The sequence below is a fragment of the Urocampus carinirostris genome, chromosome 13 (genome assembly GCF_059441175.1).
Source record: "Urocampus carinirostris isolate Australia breed hairy pipefish chromosome 13, RoL_Ucar_1.0, whole genome shotgun sequence".
In the NCBI taxonomy this organism is placed as follows: Eukaryota; Metazoa; Chordata; class Actinopteri; order Syngnathiformes; family Syngnathidae; genus Urocampus; species Urocampus carinirostris.
This window is the reverse complement of record NC_142361.1, coordinates 29691195-29712388: the sequence shown is the minus strand read 5'-3', so window position 1 is coordinate 29712388 and position 21194 is coordinate 29691195. Positions and strand designations below refer to the sequence as shown.

Genomic DNA, 21194 nt, shown 5'->3' with positions numbered 1-21194 from the left:
TACAAGTAGGCTATTCAACTAATCACCTGAATTATCTAATTAACTCGAAACACCTTGCGAGGGTTTCCTGAGCCTTAAAAACACTCAGCTTGGTTCAGTAAACTAAATCACAAGTATGGGGAAAACTGCTGATCTGTCTGCTGTCCAGAGGACCATCATTGATACCCTCCATCAGGAGGGTAAGACACAAAAAGAAATTTCTCAAAGAGCAGGCTGTTCACAGAGTGCAGTTTCAAAGCATATCCACATAAAGTCTGTTGGAAGGGAAAAATGTGGCCGGAAACGCTGCACAACCAAGAGAGATGACCGCAGCCTTAACAAAATTGTGAAGAAGAGCCGCTTCCAGAATTTGGGGGAGCTTCAAAGACAGTGGGCTGAAGCTGGAGTCCAGGTATCAAAAGCCACAGTTCACAGACGTGTCCGGGAAATGGGCTACAATAGCCGTATTCCCATGGTCAAGCCACTTCTGAACTCAAGACAACGGAAGAAGCGTCTGACTTGGGCTATGGAGAAGAAGCACTGGACAGTTGCAGAGTGGTCCAAAGTCCTCTTTTCAGACAAAAGCAAGTTTTGCATTTCATTTGGAAGTCAAGGCGCCAGAGTCTGGAGAAAGGCTGGAGAGGAGCAAAATCCAAGTTGCTTGAAATCCAGTGTGAAGTTCCCACAGTCAGCAATGGTTTGGGGAGCCATGTCAGCTGCTGGTGTTGGTCCACTGTGTTTCATCAAGTCCAGAGTAAATGCAACTGTGTACCAAGAGATTTTAGAGCACTACATGCTTCCATCTGCTGAAAAGCTCTATGGAGATGAGGATTTCATTTTCCAGCATGATCTGGCACCTGCCCACAGTGCCAAAACCACCAGTAACTGGTGCACTGACCATGGCATCACTGTCCTTGATTGGCCTGCTAATTCCCCTGACCTGAACCCCATCGAGAATTTGTGGGGTATAGTTAAGAAGAAGATGAAAGACACCAGACCTACAAATGCAAATGAGCTGAAGGCCGCTATCGAAGCATCCTGGGCATCAATAACACCTCAGCAATGCCACAGGCTGATTGCCTCCATGCCACGCCGGATTGATGCAGTAATCCGTGCAAAAGGATTCCCAACCAAGTACTGAGTGCATCAATGGACATTTTCAAATGTTTGATTTAGTTTTGCTGTTATAAAATTATTCTTTTACTTAGTCTGAGGAAGTATTCTAATATTTTGAGATAGGATTTTTGAGTTTTTTTCAGCTGTAAGCCAAAATCAGCAATATTCAAATAATAAAAGGCTTGAAATAGTTCAGTTGATGTGTAATGAATCCAGAATGTATGACATTTTTGTTTTTTTAATTGCATTACAGAAAATAAAGAACTTTATCACAATATTCTAATTTTCTGAGACAGTCCAGTATATATATATATATATATATATATATATATATATATATATATATATATGTACACATATATAGTTATGGTACATCATTTTCTTTGGTGTGTCTTAGCCAAGTACAACCTGATGACGTCCATCACTCTCCAGACAATATATACTTTCAATATCAACTCGTACTGGGTACATATTGATTTCTTTAAAACATCTGGCACTCCTTGTCAGTGAAAGTCATTCACCTGTACTCAAAGCCGGAAAAGCGTAACTGCTTGGCGTCACCTGTTTTGTTATTCAAAAAGTACTCCACAAACAAATCCAATTTAATTGGAGGAGAAAAACAAGCGCGCACGACTCGGATTATCCATAATTAGGATGATTAATTCCCTCTGTGTGTTGCTTATTTTGAAGGTGAGCAGTCAGCGAGGCCTAATAGATGCGTCTCGTCAGGGGCGATTAAAGATATGCAGATTTGTCTGATACATAAAAAGTGCATGTGAAATAAGGCAAACGAAAATACAATGTTGTCTCAATTAAATTGTTTACTGCCTATTTTTTGTAAATTGCTAGTTATTAAATGTCTCATCTCATCTCATTAGCCACACCACTTATCCTCAGTAGGGTCACGGGGGTGCTGGAGCCTATCCCAGCAATCATCGGGCAGTGGCAAAAGGATATTTAGTCACGGCCCAACATTTCAATCACACATCTTCAGAATAATAGGTTCCAATTGGAAAATGACCCTGCAAAATTCACGAAATTGTGGGCTATAGGATTGACCTTGTATCAAGGCTTCGTAATTTATTTATTTATATAGCACAGCGGCGCAGTGGTTAGCGCGTGTGCAGCCACACTTCTAAGGAACCTCCTGTGTGGGTTTAAATCCTGTGCGGAGTTTGTATGTTCTCCCCGTGCTTGCGTGGGTTTCCTCCGGGCATTTCGTTTTCCTCCCACGTTCCAAAGACATGCATTTCAGGTGGATTGGCCGGTCCAAATTGTCCCTAGGTGGGAATGATCGAGCGAAATGTCTGTCCCTGTGTTCCCTGGGACTGTCTGGCAACCAGTTCAGGGTGTCCCCTGCCCACTGCCCGATGATTGCTGGGATGGGCTCCAGCACCCCTGCGACCCTACTGAGGATAAGCGGTGCAGCTAATGACATGAGATGAGATTATTTTTTGTTGTTTAGAGTTTTTAAAACGATCATATAATTTAAATAGGTGAATAAACACAACATTTTGGGAGTGATGATTGTGCAGGGTTTAAAATGGGAAACAGTGACTAAAAGTGTAGAATCCTCGGGTAATTTGTAATTCTTAAAGGAATGTTATTCTCCTAGTTTTTTATTTTGCAAAGTTTTGAGTGTTTTTACTCATTAATTATTGTTTTGTTTTTGCAAGTGTAATCATTTTATATTCTTATTCAACTTAATTGCATAATAACAATATATAATCTTTAAATACTTTCTTTATAAGGTAATTTTACGATGGTAATTGATGATTATAATTTCTTCCATTTTACGTTGTAAAATGAAGGCTTTTATTTGTGTGCTAAAGCCCAGGTTTGAGGCACACTTTCAAATTTCTGGCCAAATTGGAGTTTTTAGGTGCATTTTTATGGAAAATACAGTACTTTGTAGTCAACAATAAATAGTTGCCTTAAAGTACTTCAGAAATCAAACATAGTCAAGTTCTTTTTCCTAGCATTTTCAAAACATAGTAATTATATGAAGTGATTAGTTTGACTGCTGTGTTTACTCAGCCCCCCTAAGAGACAAATTCATCCCCCACCATGCTTCAAGGAGGGATTTAATTATCTGGCTAGTTTGACGTCGCCTTTGACGATTTTTTCCTGCATAGAGTCGTGACGACAACATGACCTTTGACGCACAACGGGCAGTAATCAGCATGAAAATGATGAAAATGGGCTCTTTGCTCCCCTCTTCATCTGCGATCTGGGCGGAGGACCTTGACTAAAGGCGATGACGGTCGGTCCGACGAGGACGGAAAAGAGCACAAAGTTTCTGTTAAAGTTGCCGTGTTTTTTCCATTAGGTCATTAGTGCTAATGGTAATGTTACCTCGGACGTTACCTAGCTGCTCTCCAGTACTGCCTCATACACTGAAGAGCTCAGGCCATTAGGAAGGCAAACAATAGACATTTTTCATAGGCCACGCTGGGTAACTGATAATTGGTCATTTCTGGATGCATTTATAGCACAATATATCACATTTGTGGAGATGCTTTTTTGGACCTTAGAATTCAGACTTTATTTTAAAAGTCATTGCATAACAAATACATACACACACACACACATATATATATATATATATATATATATATATATATATATATATATATATATATATATATATATATATATATATATATATATATATATATATATATATATATATGTGCTCAAGTTAAAAGAAATGTTTCTGCATGCTTTCTTCCTCCCATTGCCTTAGTTTTGTCTCACAATTTTTGCCTATTAAGAACTGTATTTCTGGACTATGAGGCGCACCGGATTATATGCCGCATTTCCAAAAGAAGTCTATTTTTAAAAATGTCATAAACAAAAAAGGCAAAAAAATGTCATAAACAGTATAAGGTGCCCCAGACTTTAAACTGCAAGGGATTAAAACTACTGTGGCGCATAAAAAAACATCAGAAACTAATGGAACCTTATTTTATAGAACATAAACTATTATTGTTAGATTTTGTTTCACCACTAAAATATATATTCATTCAGAAATGGTTACATATAATGTAGCATTTAATTGTAATTATGCATTTCCAGTTTTATTATAATGCAATATTTATACCATATTTTCTGGCCTATAAGCTGCACTGCATTATAAGACGCACCTGCAAATTACTGGTAAATCTTTAGTTTTTAGGTGTGCCTTATAGTCCGGAAAATACAGTAAATTAAAAGCTTAAAAAAATATTGTTTTTGTAATATAAAAGAAGATAAATATTTGGATCCAGTGTATGGAAAAAATACTTAAAACTGTTTGCTATCTACAAGACAAGACAATTGTTATTATTTTAAGCATGCATTTTCTCCCCCAAAAAAACTGTTATTTTTCTCTTAAAATTAAAAAGGTTACACTAAGTATAAGCAAAAATATCTGCAAATTCCGATTCACATATACCTTATTTTTAATCTGGTACACATGTATTCAGAATGAAAGGTTGATACATTTGTCCTGCACAGTTTTCGCAATAAATACAAATTTACAAATGTTATGGACGTGAAATAGTAGATACATAATTTTTGCCATATGAATACTGTACAGTACTGCAAAAGGAGCATCTCAAATAGATGCGCAAAATGTCAAGTAAACATATATTCACCCTAAAAAACAACAAAGTGCATAAAGTAGGATTTTATTTTCTGCAGGGTACATACACAGTGCATGATATCCATTATCTGTACCAGTTTGAAAAAGCTGGACGTCATTGGTTATCCTCTCGGTAGGAGGGGAAAAAACGTTATTTTGCATCTCACCGTTGGTGTAGCACAATGTGTTTCCATCAGAGACTCAACACTAATGTGAGAAAGTACGTCACCTGATCCAACATGGAAAGGTCACAGTCTTTTTCAGAGCTCGAGAGCAACAGTAGACTATCTGGATAACAGATGTGTGCTAAGCTCAGTATTGTATTCAATTAAAGATCATCACCAACATTGGAACGTTCATTTGCACCAGCTTCTATTACTTCACAAACCTCGATTGCAGCATTCAAATCAGTCAAGCAAGCAGCAAAATCTAGAAATAACTCGCAATCCCTAGATTGTAAAAACAAGCTGCGGGCAAGGCGTGTAAATAAAACCATGCCTGGACGATTCCAGGAGGGTCAATAAAAAGGAGCTGGGAAGCATTTAGAGGTCGTCATTAGAGGATCTCATTTCTCATTCGGCCCTGGCGGTTTGTGAGAAGATCCCAACCAATCAATACAAGCGCCATTAAGCTTAACAATGCTGCTTTGGCAATAAAACAGGACGAAAATGAAGGGAAAAACCAAAGCACTCAGGGACACCTGAGCAGCTTTTCTCAAATACTGTGCAGATATACATGTGCCCATATTTAACGTGAATAAATGAAATGGGGTTTTGGGGTTTTTAAGGGTTATTGTTCTATCTTCGTTATTCATTATCCATTATCCGTTATCGGTCAGTTCATTATACGCTACAAAGCCTAGGAGCCGGGACACTTACTCTCAGCCAAAAGGCCAAGCTAAGGTCCTAGCCCTAAAGCCATGTTGCGATCATTACGAATGCACCGTTCCCGGAGGTACTGCAATACCGGGCCGATGCGTGGAGTGGACAGAGCAAGCTCTTATTCCATCTCCGGAATGCAAAAATCAAAAGGCCAAGCGGCCAAGTTAAGGTCCTAGCAGGCCAAGCTAAGGACCTGGCATCAAAGATGAGGACGGCTTACCGTGAATTTCATAATTGCGGCTATGTGGATTGCATTACTGTATTTCAAATATTTGTAACAATAAAAAGGTTTTAACAATAACCTCTATTTTGGGGTTGACAAACTCTTTTTAGCTCAGGGGCCACATGGTAAAAAAAATAATTCTCACCGGTTGGGACTATTAATATAATTTCATAAAAAGTGAGCCTTAACTGGAGGGCTTGGGTTTATTTTCTGAGGCACACAAATAAACTATGATTCAGGGATGTAAGATTTGATCATCAAAATTTTTTTGGGATTTCAATATTTTTTTCTTTCAGTAAAATTGTAACTTTGGTAATGTTTAAACTCTGTATTTGTTAAATAAAAGAAAACATAAAAGGTAAACAACAATTAAATTAATTTCTACTTCAGCTTATTTAACTGAGGAAACTCATGCAGACTGGAAAGTAACAAATAGCATAGAAACACTCATTTAAATGACTGAATTTATGATTTCAAAGTGTTGATCTTTTTTATTTTTTTTATGAAAGTATTGAACTGACTTTGGGAACTACGTTGTCGGAGTTAATATGTACTGTATTATAGAAAGGAGGTAAAGCATCTTTACACTTTTGCAGATACACCCGGGTGCTATTTTTTAATTTTTTGTATTTCTTTAAACAGCACGTCTGTGATTTTTATTTTAAGTACAATAATGTCGTAGTGGGTTTCCTCAATGCTATCTTGTCAATAAACGGTAGAATGCAAATGCAGCTTAAGTCCTTTGTGAGTGGTGCCTGGAATCCAGTGAACATATTTTAATCTGCAGGTCATTGTGGCTCATTTTTCTCTTGTGCCTCTCCCAGCATAAAATATCGTGTCGGACCATATTTGGCCTGCGGGCTATTAGTTTGACTCATGCGCTCTATCTGAAATTAAAAAGGTTTGTAATTTTCAAACTTTTGTTTTAAAAGCAATTTCTCAAAAGTTTCTATTCTTTGTACTCCTAAATGTTTTAATACGTTCAGAACGGTTCTATTTTTACTATCACATATAAAGCCAGGTCAAGGGAAAATACTATATAGGATATTCATGCAAAGATAGTATTGCTGATTTTCTCCTTTTTTGTCTTTGTGTGTAATTCAGCATACAAATGCATGTCTACATCATAGAGACAAGTTCATCAAAATAAATCATTGCATTTTTGTTTTTTCAAGATCACGTCGCCACATGTTAAAATGCAAAACGAAAAACACAGCAACGACAACTCCATTCTGTTTCAGGACCTAATAGCCTTACTTAGCCCGACCACTTTTATCATGGATAATTGGTTGTCATGACAAACACTTGTGTGTCTATTCATGGTCTGTCTCCAACCCCAACCCCTGTAAAAATCCAACATCAAAACGACGTGAGAGGGTTTGTTATATGTCTAAGTGGCAGGAGGGAATTTTTTATTGATAAATATTAGCAATCTCCGTTCACTGCTTGCTGTCACTTTATTTAGTTTTAAATCAACAGTTAACAATGTTGAAATACAGTGAAAATAAGATTTTACTTCTTAGGTAGCTGCCATTCTACTATTAACAGATGTAGTTGTGTTTAGCTTGCTGGCATTTAGTAAAAGTCTCACTTGATAATGAAGCAAAGTATGAGCTCCCAATTGCTGTGTCAGTTTGTTACTTATTACAAACTAATGCATTTAACTAATACATTTGTAATCATTGTAAATTTACTGTCGTTCAGAATAAGGGGAATTGTCTTCATAGGACTCTTTTCATGATTACATATGGCTCAGTGATGAAATTATATTGCTTCAAATCTTTATTATTATTATTCAGCCAGTATCAACCATCAACATGATATCTACCGGAAATCATTTTGTCACGCAAAGCTATCGACGCGACTCGTCGCCTTCGATCGGCGCCGGGATTTTAGACCCAATTGCTGTGTTGGGAGTCGTTAGGTGACCAAACCCCCCAATTCCAACCCTTAATGCCGAGCGCCAAGCAGGGAGGCAAATGTTGTAAGTCTTAGGTATGACTCGGCCGAGGCTTGAACCAGCGACCTCCCAGTCTCGGAGCGGGCGCCCTACCATCTAGGCTACCGAGCTGGTTCCATAGTGTTCTGATTTTGGTGAATGTGGAATCAAGTCTAGTGAACACATACTGTAGCTGACAGCACTTATAATGAAAATGGTTCGGTCCGGTAGATAAAGGGCATACTCTTCACTACAGTTTACAGTCAAGGTGTAACACCAACAGACCCCATCTTGGCTGTACGTCGCTAAGAAATCCTTTGTATGGTAGCTCATTAAACAATTGAGGTTCACTGTTGAGACACTTTTTAATGAAAACCCACAGAAAAACTGTAAACAGCCAGAAATGCCAGCCAAGCACACGAAGCCATTTGATTAGGTGAGCGGTAGGGATGGGTGGAGTAATGCACACAGCGCATATTTCTCAGTCCAGCGCCGTTTGATCAAGGTAAATACGTCAGTATGCTCATTTGCAGTATTTTGTGACATTTTTACAAAATAAATATTCTTGCACCTTGGTTTGAAACCATTATTTATGTAAAAAAAGGGAAGGTAAAAATAAGCCTTAAAAATCTTAAGTAATTGCGGGAGGGAGACAAGTTTAAAGTGGTATATTTGTTGATATGGGACACAGGCTCTGGCATTGTTCTTATTTCATACATTTTATCAAATCTTCTAATGTGATGAAACATTTGGTTTGTCTGCGGCGCAGGTTTGACGATGTTCTAAAATTTGTCTTAAAATATATGGTATGACTCGCTCAAAAAAAAAAAATCAAAGTATTTTGCTATCATGGCTCTTTGGGTTAAATAAGTTCCTGGTCCCTAGTGAGATCAAAAACATAGAAAAATTCACCGAGAAATATTAATAACCGGGCTATTTTCCTTGGCCCTTGTTAAAACCAGAATAACAAATACAACAGACATGCATGCAGGAGTGGCGACATCACACATTTACACTCTCATCGATTGTTCAGCTCTGTTGGCATAGTATTTACAAAGTTTTCATCACCTTTACACGATAAACAGACGTCACATCGAGCATTGCAGTATTTTTTCATTTTTTTGACAACCACATATAACCAAGGTCGCAAAAACATACAATAGCACACCAATCTATAATACAAGTCACATTACCAGTTTTAACACTGGCGAACGAAATAACCCCTTACTTCCTTGGAAAATTATGACCTGTAGGTTCTCCAGAGTTAAATACATATTTCTTTTAGATTTTTCAACAAAAAAAGTATTTTTTTGACTTCCTTTCTGTCTGTTATATGTCTTTTAGATGTCTTTTCAATTATATTTTGCAGGAAAGGAAACACTCGAGAGAAAAACCTGTTTTGATTACTTTGGACTGGACGAGATATAACATCTTTTTGGAGTTGATGGCTATTTAAAACACCGCAAAATTGTGTCCATGGGCCTGACTGAACTCCTGAAAGTAGTCAAACAATAATCAAATTATTTATGAAAACCCATTTCATATATCTGAAGTGGTGTGTAACATGCATACACAAGAGACATAGTCAGAAGGTGAGCATTCAGCGAGGCCTAATAGATGCGTCTCGTCAGGGGCGATTAAAGATATGCAGATTTGTTTGATACATAAAAAGTGCATGTGAAATAAGGCAAACGAAAATACAATGTTGTCTCAATTAAATTGTTTACTGCCTATTTTTTGTAAATTGCTAGTTAATAAATGTGTTTATCCTTAATTATAAGGCAGGTCTTTAATTTTGTCATAGCAAGTCAGGTAACAGCTCTGAGATTTTCATCAAGTACTGGCAAAAGGTTATTTAGTCACGGCCCAACATTTCAATCACACATCTTCAGAATAATAGGTTCCAATTGGAAAATGACCCTGCAAAATTCACAAAATTGTGGACTATAAGATTGATCTTGTATGAAGGCTTCGTAATTTATTTATTTACTGTGCGGAGTTTTTATGTTCTCCCCGTGCTTGCGTGGGTTTCCTCCGGGCATTCCGTTTTCCTCCCACGTTCCAAAGACATGCATTTCAGGTGGATTGGCCGGTACAAATTGTCCCTAGGTGTGAATTAGCGAGCAAGTTCTCTGTCCCTGTGTGCCCTGCGATTGGCTGGCAACCAGTTCAGGGTGTCCCCTGCCCACTGCCCGATGATTGCTGGGATGGGTTCCAGCATCCCCGGGACCCTACTGAGGATAAGCGGTGCAGCTAATGACATGAGATGATATTATTTTTTGTTGTTTAGAGTTTTTAAAACAATCATATAACTTAAATAGGTGAATAAACACAACATTTTGGGAGTGATGATTGTGCAGGGTTTAAAATGGGAAACAGTGACTAAAAGTGTAGAATCTTATGGTAATTTGTAATTCTAAAAACAATGTTATTCTCCTAGTTTTGATTTTGCAAAGCTTTGAGTGGTTTTACTTATTAATTATTGTTTTGTTTTTGCAAGTGTAATCAGGTTATATTCTTATACAACTTTATTGGATGATAACAATGTCTAATCTTTAATTACTCTTTCTTTATAAGGTAATTTTATGATGGTAATCGATGATTATAATTTCTTCTATTTTACGTTGTAAAATGAAGGCTTTTATTTGTGTGCTTAAGCCCAGGTTTGAGGCACACTTTCAAATTTCTGGCCAAATTGGAGTTTTTAGGTTCATTTTTATGGAAAATACAGAAATTTGTAGTCAACAATAAATAGTTTCCTTAAAGTGCTTCAGAAGTCAGAGTCAAGTTCTTTTTCCTAGCATTTTCAAAACATAGTAATTAAATGAAGTGATTAGTTTGACTGCGGTGTACCTTCAGCATCATCTTCAACATGCTCAAATAAGGGACCCCATTTTTTCTGAAGGCCACAAAACTACATGTCAGGGCTCCTTTGAACTCGATCAAACAATCAATCAAACAGCAGAAAATCCCTAAACGGGTTGACAATCTGTCCTTTTCACTTTTCCCATTACCTTTCATGTTGTATTTGTCAATTTCAACCTTAATTGTCTTCAAAGTCAGCTTTCATTTGTTGGGATGAAATGCATGCTTTCTTCATGAGTGACTCTGTGAGTCACATAATTGCGAAGGCTAGCGTGATTCCACCTATTTTTTCTGTGACACAATGATTGATTTGATTCTGTGTGTCTTCTTGTCCTCATTCACCTCCTACAACAAGGCTGTTTTCTCCTTCTTTCACTTATGGTCTAATTTGTACTGCTGGGTTGGGGTTGGACGGTTTTGGGTTGAGGGTATGGGTTTGTGGTTAGGATTAAGGTTTAGGAGTTAGAGTTTATGGTCAGAGGCCAGGGTTAAGGGTAAGGCGTTAGGGGCTATGGTTGAGGGTTAGGCGTTAGGGGCTATGGTTGAAGGTTAGGCGTTCGAGGCTAGGGTTATGGTCAAGGTTTAGGGGTTAGAGTTAGGGATAGGCTAGAGGCTAGGGTGAGGTGTTAGGGTAAGGTGATAGTGTGTGGGGAATGGTTAGAGCAAGGGTGTCAAACTCATTTTAACTCGGGGACCACACGATAGAACAAACATTCTGTCGGGGGCCGGACTAGTAGATTAAAGAAAAAGAAAAAGAGAGATATAGAAGTAAGAGAAAGAAGGAGGGAAAAGGAGAGAGGGCGGGACAAAGAAAGAAAAAGAGAGGGAGAGAGCGTGAGAAACAAAAGATAAAAAGTCGCGAGAGAGGGAGAAAAGAAAGGGAGAGGAAGAAAGAAATCCAAAGAGAAATAAAAAGACAGAAGGAGAGAAAAGAGAAAAGAAAGCATGAAGGGTATGAAGAGAGAAAGAGAAAAGAGAGAGAAGGAAAAAAGGAAATTAGAGCAAAAGAGGTTAAAAGACAGAGAGAGTAAGAGACAAACAGCAACAAAGGAAGAGAAAAAGAGAGACGGAGTGGAAAAAAGGTGTGTAAAAGAAAGAGAGAGAGAGAGGGGGGGGGGGAGAGAGAGAGGGAGAGAAAGAAATACAAGTACAGTGTCTTTGTGAGAGGCACCTGGATTTGGCAACATCAAGTTGACATATTTCAACCTGCAGCTTGTTTTTCTCTTGCGCTTCTCTGTGTGTTGTCTCGAGGGCCGGATTCAATCCCTTAGCGGGTCTAGTCTGGCTCGCGGGCCGCCCGTTTGATACCTGTGGGTTAGAGGGTTGCAATTAGGGGGTTGAGGCTAGGTACCGGTCTTCGGTTTAGTGGTTGGGGACCCTGTTTTAGAGTACTTAACTACTTCATGTATGGGTTTAAATTGAATCCATCATGATGTTTATGTTTGTATTCATACTTATTTTGGGTTGTTTTTTCTGCTTCTACCTGTCCTCTGCAAGCTCCATAGCTCTTGCTGCATTGGAGGATTGTTATTTTAGTACTTAAACATCACAAAAAGGTTTAGTTTTTCTTCAATGCATGAACTGGAACAATACATTTTATTTAGAATCAGCCATCTCTAAAATTATTTTAGCACTCTATTTTGACAAACTGAGTGTGATCATTCTAACTTCCTGCCTTCCTCAATTGCAGCGTTAGTCAGCTTTTACTTTTCAGTTCATGTTGGGTCATTGGATTTTGTGTCTGTTGTTTTTTTGCCAGCTGCCATGCCTGTGATCAAGTTTTGTTAAGTGGTTTGTTTCTCAAAAACTTTTGGAAAGCTCCCTGTTTCCTTTTATAAATTCCAATTAAGCTTTATTTTGTTGAGTACCAAAAACAATCAGTGACAACATCTTACCGATAATGAGAAGTGGCATTTACGTTTGAAATTCTAATTCTGGTGCTTTGCATGGCCGTCACTGTGACTCATGGTTTGTATAATTGTTAAGGAAATGACTGAACAGCCAAACATTTTAATTGCTGATCAAACTTAAGTAAACACGATAACGTTTGATTAGCCTTTACGGTGTAAAGGACAAGTTTTACAAATGTTCCTTTGATATTATGAACAACTTTTACGAATGCTATTGCTTTAACGCAACACTGTTGTTTCAGGAATTTAGGAAGAAATCAGCATTATACCAAGCTGATACATTGACATTCAAAATAAGTACAAAATATATCGATGGATTTTAAACTTGCAAGGAGAACAGGGAAGAGAGCCCAAACCTCAGTTGGGAAATTCTGACACATTCTAAAAGCCCTCCCGTGAGACAATTCTTTTTATTAAATCTCTTACGTTATAAAAGCAGATCCCCCCTCAAAGGTGTGGGAATCAAAAACAGCAACATGATTGGCCTTTTGTAAAAATGATGTTATAACAGTGAAAACAACAAACTGTGCAAAATAATAGTCAAAATATCGAACTGGCATCCTATTCAATCTCCTTTGTGGATGTCCTTTATTAAAAACAGAATAAATGTATTTCAAGCTTTCTTTTTACATATCTTTTTTGATGAGAGAAATTAATTTTATGTATATTGTTATCAGTATGTGGTATCTTTGTAGCTGTGTTAGGGTTTGTCATACCTCCCACACCAAAGGGCCTTAACTGGCATTTTAAACCGGGCATCGGTGTGTCCAACTATCATACATCTGTGCCTAATCATCCTTGACCCTTTAAAAGGATGTTTTGTTTCAGCAAAATCTGTTGGGTCATTTTGAGTTCGCCTGTCATCATCCTCGTGTCATTTTCACCACCACGCCAGGCTTCTGTGTTACTTCTTTGTTCCACGTTTATGTTTCTATTTTGTTAGTTGATTTGTGCCCACTTGTTTGGCCCTCATTTCGGTAATAAATACCGTAGTTTTTGAGAACATCTGCCTGCAGTCCCTGCCTCTTCTATATGGGTCAATCATCCACGACCATCAAAATTTAACAGAATAAGTACTTGAGCGCAATGACTACGATTTTAATTCAGCTCATGAACAGTTAGCAAGTTAACGCACTGCAAAAATAACACTAACAATATTTTTGTTATTATTTTTCCATTTTCACATTATTTTGCCATATTTGCAGTAAATGGATGGACATATTTTGATTAATATTGTGTATTTTTGTGTATCTATAGTACCTAGCTACCCAAATACCTACCGATGTCTGTCTCTCTTTCTTAAGGTAAAATGTACACATAAAACAGTCCATCCATCCATCCTTTATCTGCACCGCTTATCCTCAGTAGGGTCGCTGGGGTGCTGGAGCCCATCGCAGCTATCTTCAGGAAGTGGGCAGGGGACACCCTGAACTGGTTGCCAGCCAGTCGCAGGGCACACAGGATTAGACAATTTGCCCGCTCATTCGGACCGAGGGACAATTTGGACCGGCCAATTAACCTGTTTTTGGAATATGGGAGGAAACCGGAGTGCCCGGAGGAAAGCCATGCAAGCATGGGGAGAACATGCAAACTCCACACAGGAGGTTCGATCTCATGACCTCAGAACTGTGCCGCACATGCGGTAACCACTGCGCCGTCGTGCTGCATTAAAGTCTTCCATTCCAAATATGTTTTCATTAACATTATGAGCATCATTGTTGTTTTCCTAGTTTCCATACTCACAATACAACCCACTTATCAGCGATGCATCAGCCCTTGAAGGATGTTTCCCCTGTCCAAATTGTCACCCTCAGACGTTTCGAGGAGCTTGATAATTTCCCAGCTCCGCAGGGTGCCAAGGGGCTTCCTGTTTGCTCAAGTGTGGGTGTGACAGAAGGATGCAAACGACAAAAAATAGTGTCTGTTTTTGGCAGCTGCTCTTTGAAGCTGCAACTAACCCCAAATATTTTATCCGTCACCATGGCAACACTTTAAAGTAAAAATGGCATGGCTGTATGTGCACACTAACATTTTCTTTTTAATCACTTTGGGTGCTTTAATAAATTTTTCCCTCCTGGAAATGTCAACACGTTTAGCAAGTTTGTATTGACTGGAACTAATTTGTGACTGAGCTAATTCACCAAGTGATAAATTAAATAAGTGAATTAAAAGTTTGTGTTGTCAGTTCAAATCAATGTTATGTAAAAGATCCTTAGCTAGGTCGATGAGTCTTCTCAGCTTTCTCTTCTGGACTTTAGTTTACATCCGACGTGTGCATGTGTGGGTGTTGATACTCCAGGCCTTAAATGCTTCAATATGTCCTAACATTAGGTAAACTATCAGTATAGTCAAACATATTTTTTGCAACAATGACTTTTGGTGATTTAAAAGGCACATCAATAAAACATTTTTCTCAAATTTACCTTTGCACAAAATGTTTTCATTTTGGCCTGCATTGCAATTAATCCATTAGTCATTATTGTATTTATTTTCAATATATCACTCTGAGAGCTGTTTGGATTAGGCAATAAACCTCAAGTCATATAATTGTGCAGTTGTGACTTGGATATTCTTTGCAACCACTCATGTGAAAAAAATGTTAATTCCCAGATATGAATTGCAAAGAAATCAACACAAAGGGCCAATGATGGTGACAGCGAAGTTAGTGGGGTATAATTATAATTTCTCGAGAATCACACTCTGTTGGAATTGAATAAGTTGTGGTAGAGATTGACCCAGAGAGACGGTTTGTTTTGCAAAATGACTGATAAATAATAAGCAACTGGGCTTTTTACAACTTGTTTGGTTTGCACTCGATATTCAGTATTCCCTAGCCATTTCATAGTCCGCCTTTACACTCAAACCAATCAGAGAATTGCCTTTTGTTTCCCTCTGGTGGTTTGCAGCTATCCGAATGAATCATTGCCATACCAAGTGACAAATATTCCTGTATACATGCCATTTGTGAGCAATCCAATTGGGGGGGAAGCACGTGCAACATCTTTATGCTAAGACATTGTTTCTTCACTTAACTTTTGACATTAAATACCGGTAAAGAATTATGTAATTAATAACACTACCAAAAATCAACGAAATACAGTGCTGGTTTGTTCCCAAACTCCATTGCTGCCTCCCATCTATTTACAAGTTCGGCTTGTCCATGGCTTGTCAGAAGCATGTGAACTAACACTATGTACAAAACATCATTTTTTTCTTTGATTCAATGCAGCATCATGAAGGAACCAAGTTTGGGATCTGTACCTTCCTGACAGTCCTGGTGCAGTTTGCCGTCTTCATTACCACCCTTAACAATTGCAGTGTGAAACATAATAAAAGTCAATGACTATGTTTACATGCATGCAAAAATACAATTGGAAACAGAATATTGGATTTCCTAGGAAATTCAAATTCATTGTTTTTATACCTAGAGACAGACGTGTATACAAGATGTGCTCTTATGCTTTGCTTTGACAAAAGCATAGACTTCCACTATATATAGATGTATACAACTGATACAACCACTCTTTCTCTTTCTCTCTCTCTCTTCCTCTCAATATAAAATGAACACATAGAACAGTCTTTTTATGGAACAAATACAACTGGCATTTTCCCCGTGGAGACAGGAAAAAAAGGAAATGTTAAAAAAAAATCAAACAATACACATAAGGCTCTTTCTAACATTTTTGTGTATGTGTCCACATTGCTTTGTAGTATAAAATATCGCAGATGAGGTCAACTGTGGCAGCACGGCGGCTGAGTGCTTAGTGTTTCTGCGGCACAGTACTGAGGTCATGAGATCGAACCTTACTCCGGGCACTCTGGTTTTCCCCATTATTCTAAAAAGATGCATGTCAGGTTAATTGGCCGCTCCAAATTGTCCCGAGGTGCGAATGAGCGAGTGAGTTGTCTGTCTCTGTGTAACCTGCAACTGGTTGGCAACCAGTTCAGGGTGTCTCCTGCCCACTGCCTGAGGATAGCTGGGATGAGCTCCAGCACCCCCGCGACCCTACTGACGATAAGCGGTGAAGATAATGGATGGAAATTAACTGTTTCTGCGCAGAAATTTAACACCTAATATGGGTGGTTATGGAGAGAACTATATGTATTCCATACTTAAGTCCATTTTAAGGTCTAGAGTGCTTTGTTAAAGGAACTTTACACATACGTACAGCTTGAGTAATGCATAATCACCCGAAGACATCAGTGAACCAAACATTTTCTGAATCTTATCATTATGGACAAAATAATATATTTCTTTAAAAAAGTTAAATGGGAGTACGTTCAAACCCCTCTTTGGGCATCTACAAAGACAATCATAGCAAACAGGAAACATCCAGCCGATTTATGCGCAGGAAAAATCCATGTTCTGCAATGACAAAAATGATTGATATCAAATTGATTGAATTATATTAAAAACAAAAAATACAGTATAACTAGAATTGATGATACCGTCGTTGGAATCTGAACCGTGTCTTCTTTAAATTTGCGATTCTCCTCCACGACAGGGGCGGGGAAGTACCCGATAATGCCCATCTGGTCCACGTAGCGGTCACTGTAAACCTAACAGTCAACACACCAATATAGCCTAAATCAAATCATTTTGAATCTCAAAATGAGGTAAATCTAGTTTAGTTTGTTCTTAACATACACTGCCAGACCAGAAGACTCCGCCGCCCTCCTCTGGCACGAGTTTAGAGTACACATAAACTTTCTGACCCTTCTTGATGTTGATGAATCTGCAGTCTGGAGCTATGAAGTCGTCCAAGGCCGTAGCCATGGAGAGAACCACTACATAGAAAATTTGAAGAGAAAACATGCAAAGTAAAATGTTTGAGTTTAAAAATGAGGTGTTGAAACAGGCACATTGACTTACGTGAACACTCTACATCGCCACAAATCTTGTTGTCTGCCAGCTTGTCCATGAGGACGGCCTCTGAGGTGTGAAGCATTTCCAGACAGAGCACAAGCACAAACAGATGTCGCATTTTAGAAAGTAATCTCATGTACGAGTGCATATTCCCGATGAGACTTCACAAAACTGAAAAGCAAAAAGGGGTGTTGCTCCATATCACAAACAGACTGGCCAATCACGGTTGACCTTGAGAAATGTCACACACTGGGTATTTGGGTTGCCCATGGTCCAAAAAATGTTTGCTATTTTTTCCCTTTTTTGGAATTGTCTTTGTTTCTGTGTCTGTGTTTGTCTTGCTGTCGGTCACCCCTCTTGAGGGATATGACCAAGGTCGATAGATAAATATATATACTGTATACATCCATCGATCCATTATCTGCACCGCTTATCCTCAGTAGGGTCGCGGGGGTGCTGGAGCCCCCTCACAGCTAGCTTCGGGCAGTGGGCAGGGGACACACTGAATTGGTTGCCAGCCTACTGTACTCATATATTTATTTGTTTAATTATTATTAAAATTGATAGCAATGTAGTCTATATTGTTTTACAATTAGATTTGGCATGGTGCTCCTGGATAAAAATGTTAGATTTTTATATATCTACAAGACTTATAATATAAAAATAACATAAATGAGAATAAGGGAATATAGAGATAATATTCATTAGGAAAGCGAGCTGTGTTGTGGGCACAGAGCTGGACAGCCCGACAACAGTAGCTGAGAGACCGGCACTGAAAAAGCTGCATTCAATCATGGACAATTCATCTCATCCACTACACAGCATTATCTCCAAACGGAAGAGCAGCTTCAGCGACAGACTGCTGTCACAGTCTTGTTCCACGGACAGACTGAGGAGATCATTTCTTCCTCATGCCATGAGGCTCTTTAACTCCACCCGGGGGAGCAAAGGCCCACATTAAATCACAACCGCTCATTGCATATTACCGTATTTTTATTACAGTGTGTAATTTATGTAGCACTATCTAAATACCCTATATCAACACGTTACATTGGGTATTTATGTATTATATTCCTTTTTCTTTATTATTGTTTTATTTTTAACACAAGGATACTGCTGGACGGGCAGCACGGCGGCGCAGTGGTTAGCGCTTGTGCGGCACAGTTCATGTCATGGGAACCTGTCGTGGGTTCCAATCCAGCTCCAGACTTCCTGTGCGGAGTTTGTATGTTCTCCCCGTGCTTGCGTGGGTTTCCTTCGGGCACTCCGGTTTCCTCCCACATTCCAAAAACATGCATTTCAGGTGAATTGGCCGGTCCAAATTGTCCCTAGGTGTGAATGAGCGAATGAGTTGTCTGTCCCTGTGTGCCCTGCGATTGGCTGGCAACCAGTTCAGGGTGTCCCCTGCCCACTGCCCGGAGATGGCTGGGATGGGCTCCAGCCCCCCCGCGACCCTAATGAGGATAAGCGGTACGGCTGATGAGATGAGATGAGATACTGCTGGAAGTATCTATCTATCCATCTATCTATCTATTTATAGTACATATACTTACATTACTCTATATAGTCTTTTTTTCAAGGATATGAGTCCATCTGACTCTAAACCATTTATCATAGTGTGTTTGTGTATTCGTGCCCTTCAGTATAAACCTTTATGAGACTTGGGCAATTCCTGTGTATTATCCACCCCTAGATGACTCAAGTAGTCAGAAAAAACAGCTGAGGTAAAAGGAAAATGTAGCAGTAAGATACCAGATCCTATCCAAATAAGTAATTAAATACACAGTATTTCCCTGTACATCGTGAAGAGAAAATTAGAATAGTAAAAGAAAAAAAAATCATAATACTGTAATTACAGGGTAGTGGTTGTCTACTGGCCTAAATTGTATGTGCCTTTGAAAATGGTGCAGTGACATTAGCAGCAAAACTTAGCAAAAGTAAGAATAAAGAAAATAATTATCAACATACATTTACATTCTGATGTCATTTTTTACAGTGTTGAGTCATTGTTTAGGGCAGTGATGGCTCTGTAGAATCGACTCTCTCAGCTTGTGACTTCTTTGTTTTACCAGGCCTATAGCGCCTGCCAAATGGCAGCATCTCAATGAGGTGGTGACCTGGGTGAGAGAAGATCTTAACAATGTTCAAATCTTATCAAAACGTATCTCTATGGCACTTTTCAGTCACTTGCATAGCACTTAAAAGCTCTGCTGTGGTACCACCAGCAAGTAACATCTTCCAGCCTGGGCAGGGAGCAGCCGAGGATTTTCTGGGCTGCGCTGATGACTCTGTGAGGTTCTTCCACCTATCACACTGTGACACTGTATTTGGAGTGCTAAATTATACTTACGATCAGCTGAAATGGTTCCAGCTTCAAAATGGTCCCTGATTTTGCTTTGTGGGGAACCTTACTCTTCTCATGGACCAGAAACTTCCGGAGAGTCATCAAGAAGGCAGGTCAGGAACAGAATACAACCAGGCAAAAAAAAAAAAAAAGAAAATACACGGCAAAAGTTGCAGGCGACCTTTAAAACGTCTTTTTTTAAAAGGATTATTAGTGTTCAAAAGACACCATGTTGTAGTATAATATTGTAATTAAACTGTTATTACTGTACTTTCTTAGCCAACCATTTGCAACATTTCCTTTTTAACACTAGATATTGTTGTCTCACTGCAAAGGGCACACAAAGAGTGTAAAAATAATACATTACAGTATTGTTTCTATAATTTTAATACAGGGGTCTACAATGTGTTGCCGGTGGGCACCAGGTAGACCGTAACAAACACCTGAGTAGCCTGCGGACGGGCTCTTAAAATAGCTCACAAGGTAGGGTCATATGTATTTTCTAGGCATTGGGATTTATAACTAGCATGATAATTTATTGACATGATCTGTGTCTTTAGAAATGATATTTTAGTGATTGACTGTGCTGATCAAAACCCGACATCCAATAATTACAGCCTGTTGATAACATAATAACATAGTAACTGTCAAGACCAGAACGGAGATAGGACCCACTTGCATTACGTTTCTCTCAGTTTTATTGGAGGAAAGAAAAGGGTTGCACTCACGATCCGGTGATCGCTGGACGCGGGGAGCAGGTCGCTCTGAACGCGGAAGTGGGACTTCCGTGGCGAGCGATGGCGGTGTCGGGAACGGAAAAAAACGGGTCAGTGGGCGTGACAGGAGAGCAAAAACGTGGTCGAGATCGGAAACAAGTCGAAAGCCAGGAGAGCAGAATAGACGTGGTCAGGTTCAAAAAACGTGTCGAAGCCGGGAAATAGACGGGGGCAAAAACAGGTAAGAGTCAGGGTTGAAAAAGCTTGCCAAGAGTATACTGAGGTTTGCAGACGGACTGACAACAGGTTACAAAAAGACGTTGGTTTAAATAGTGACAGGGAGCCAATCAGAGTCGGAGGCAGTTGGCGCCAAAGTAGCGGGTACAGGTGCATCATATCGGTAATCATGACAGAAACGAGAAAGTATTAACATAAGTTGCTATTTTAGAAATGCATTTCAAAGTGGTTGCCCTTCTCACTAGTGTGTAACAAAAAAATAGCTCCCGGGTTACAAAAGGTTGGCGACCCCTGTTCTAGTATATTCTAATTCTATTGTTAGAATAGAATAACCTGCGACTGGCTGGCAACCAGTTCAGGGTGTCCCATGACCATTGTCCGAAGAGAGCTGAGATGGGCTCCAGCACCCATGCGGCCCTACTGAGGATAAGCGGTGCAGAAAATGGTTGGATGGAATAGAATTAAGAAAATCATTGACCTTAAAAAGGCCAT

General features: G+C 39.1%; 1 protein-coding gene and 1 pseudogene across 1 annotated transcript; both read right to left on the bottom strand.

Moving 5' to 3' along the window:
- Positions 1-5652: 5652 nt before the first annotated feature.
- LOC148354274 (U2 spliceosomal RNA) lies at positions 5653-5769 on the bottom strand (annotated as a pseudogene).
- Positions 5770-16770: 11001 nt separating this feature from the next.
- Positions 16771-17634, bottom strand: LOC148354273 (otoraplin-like). Its single transcript, XM_088351863.1, has 4 exons — positions 17412-17634; positions 17187-17326; positions 16988-17098; positions 16771-16904 (listed from the first exon to the last, which is right to left on the bottom strand). The coding sequence occupies exons 1-4, from the start codon at positions 17551-17553 to the stop codon at positions 16881-16883; spliced, it is 417 nt and encodes a 138-aa protein (XP_088207989.1). The 5' UTR covers positions 17554-17634; the 3' UTR covers positions 16771-16880.
- Positions 17635-21194: the final 3560 nt, after the last annotated feature.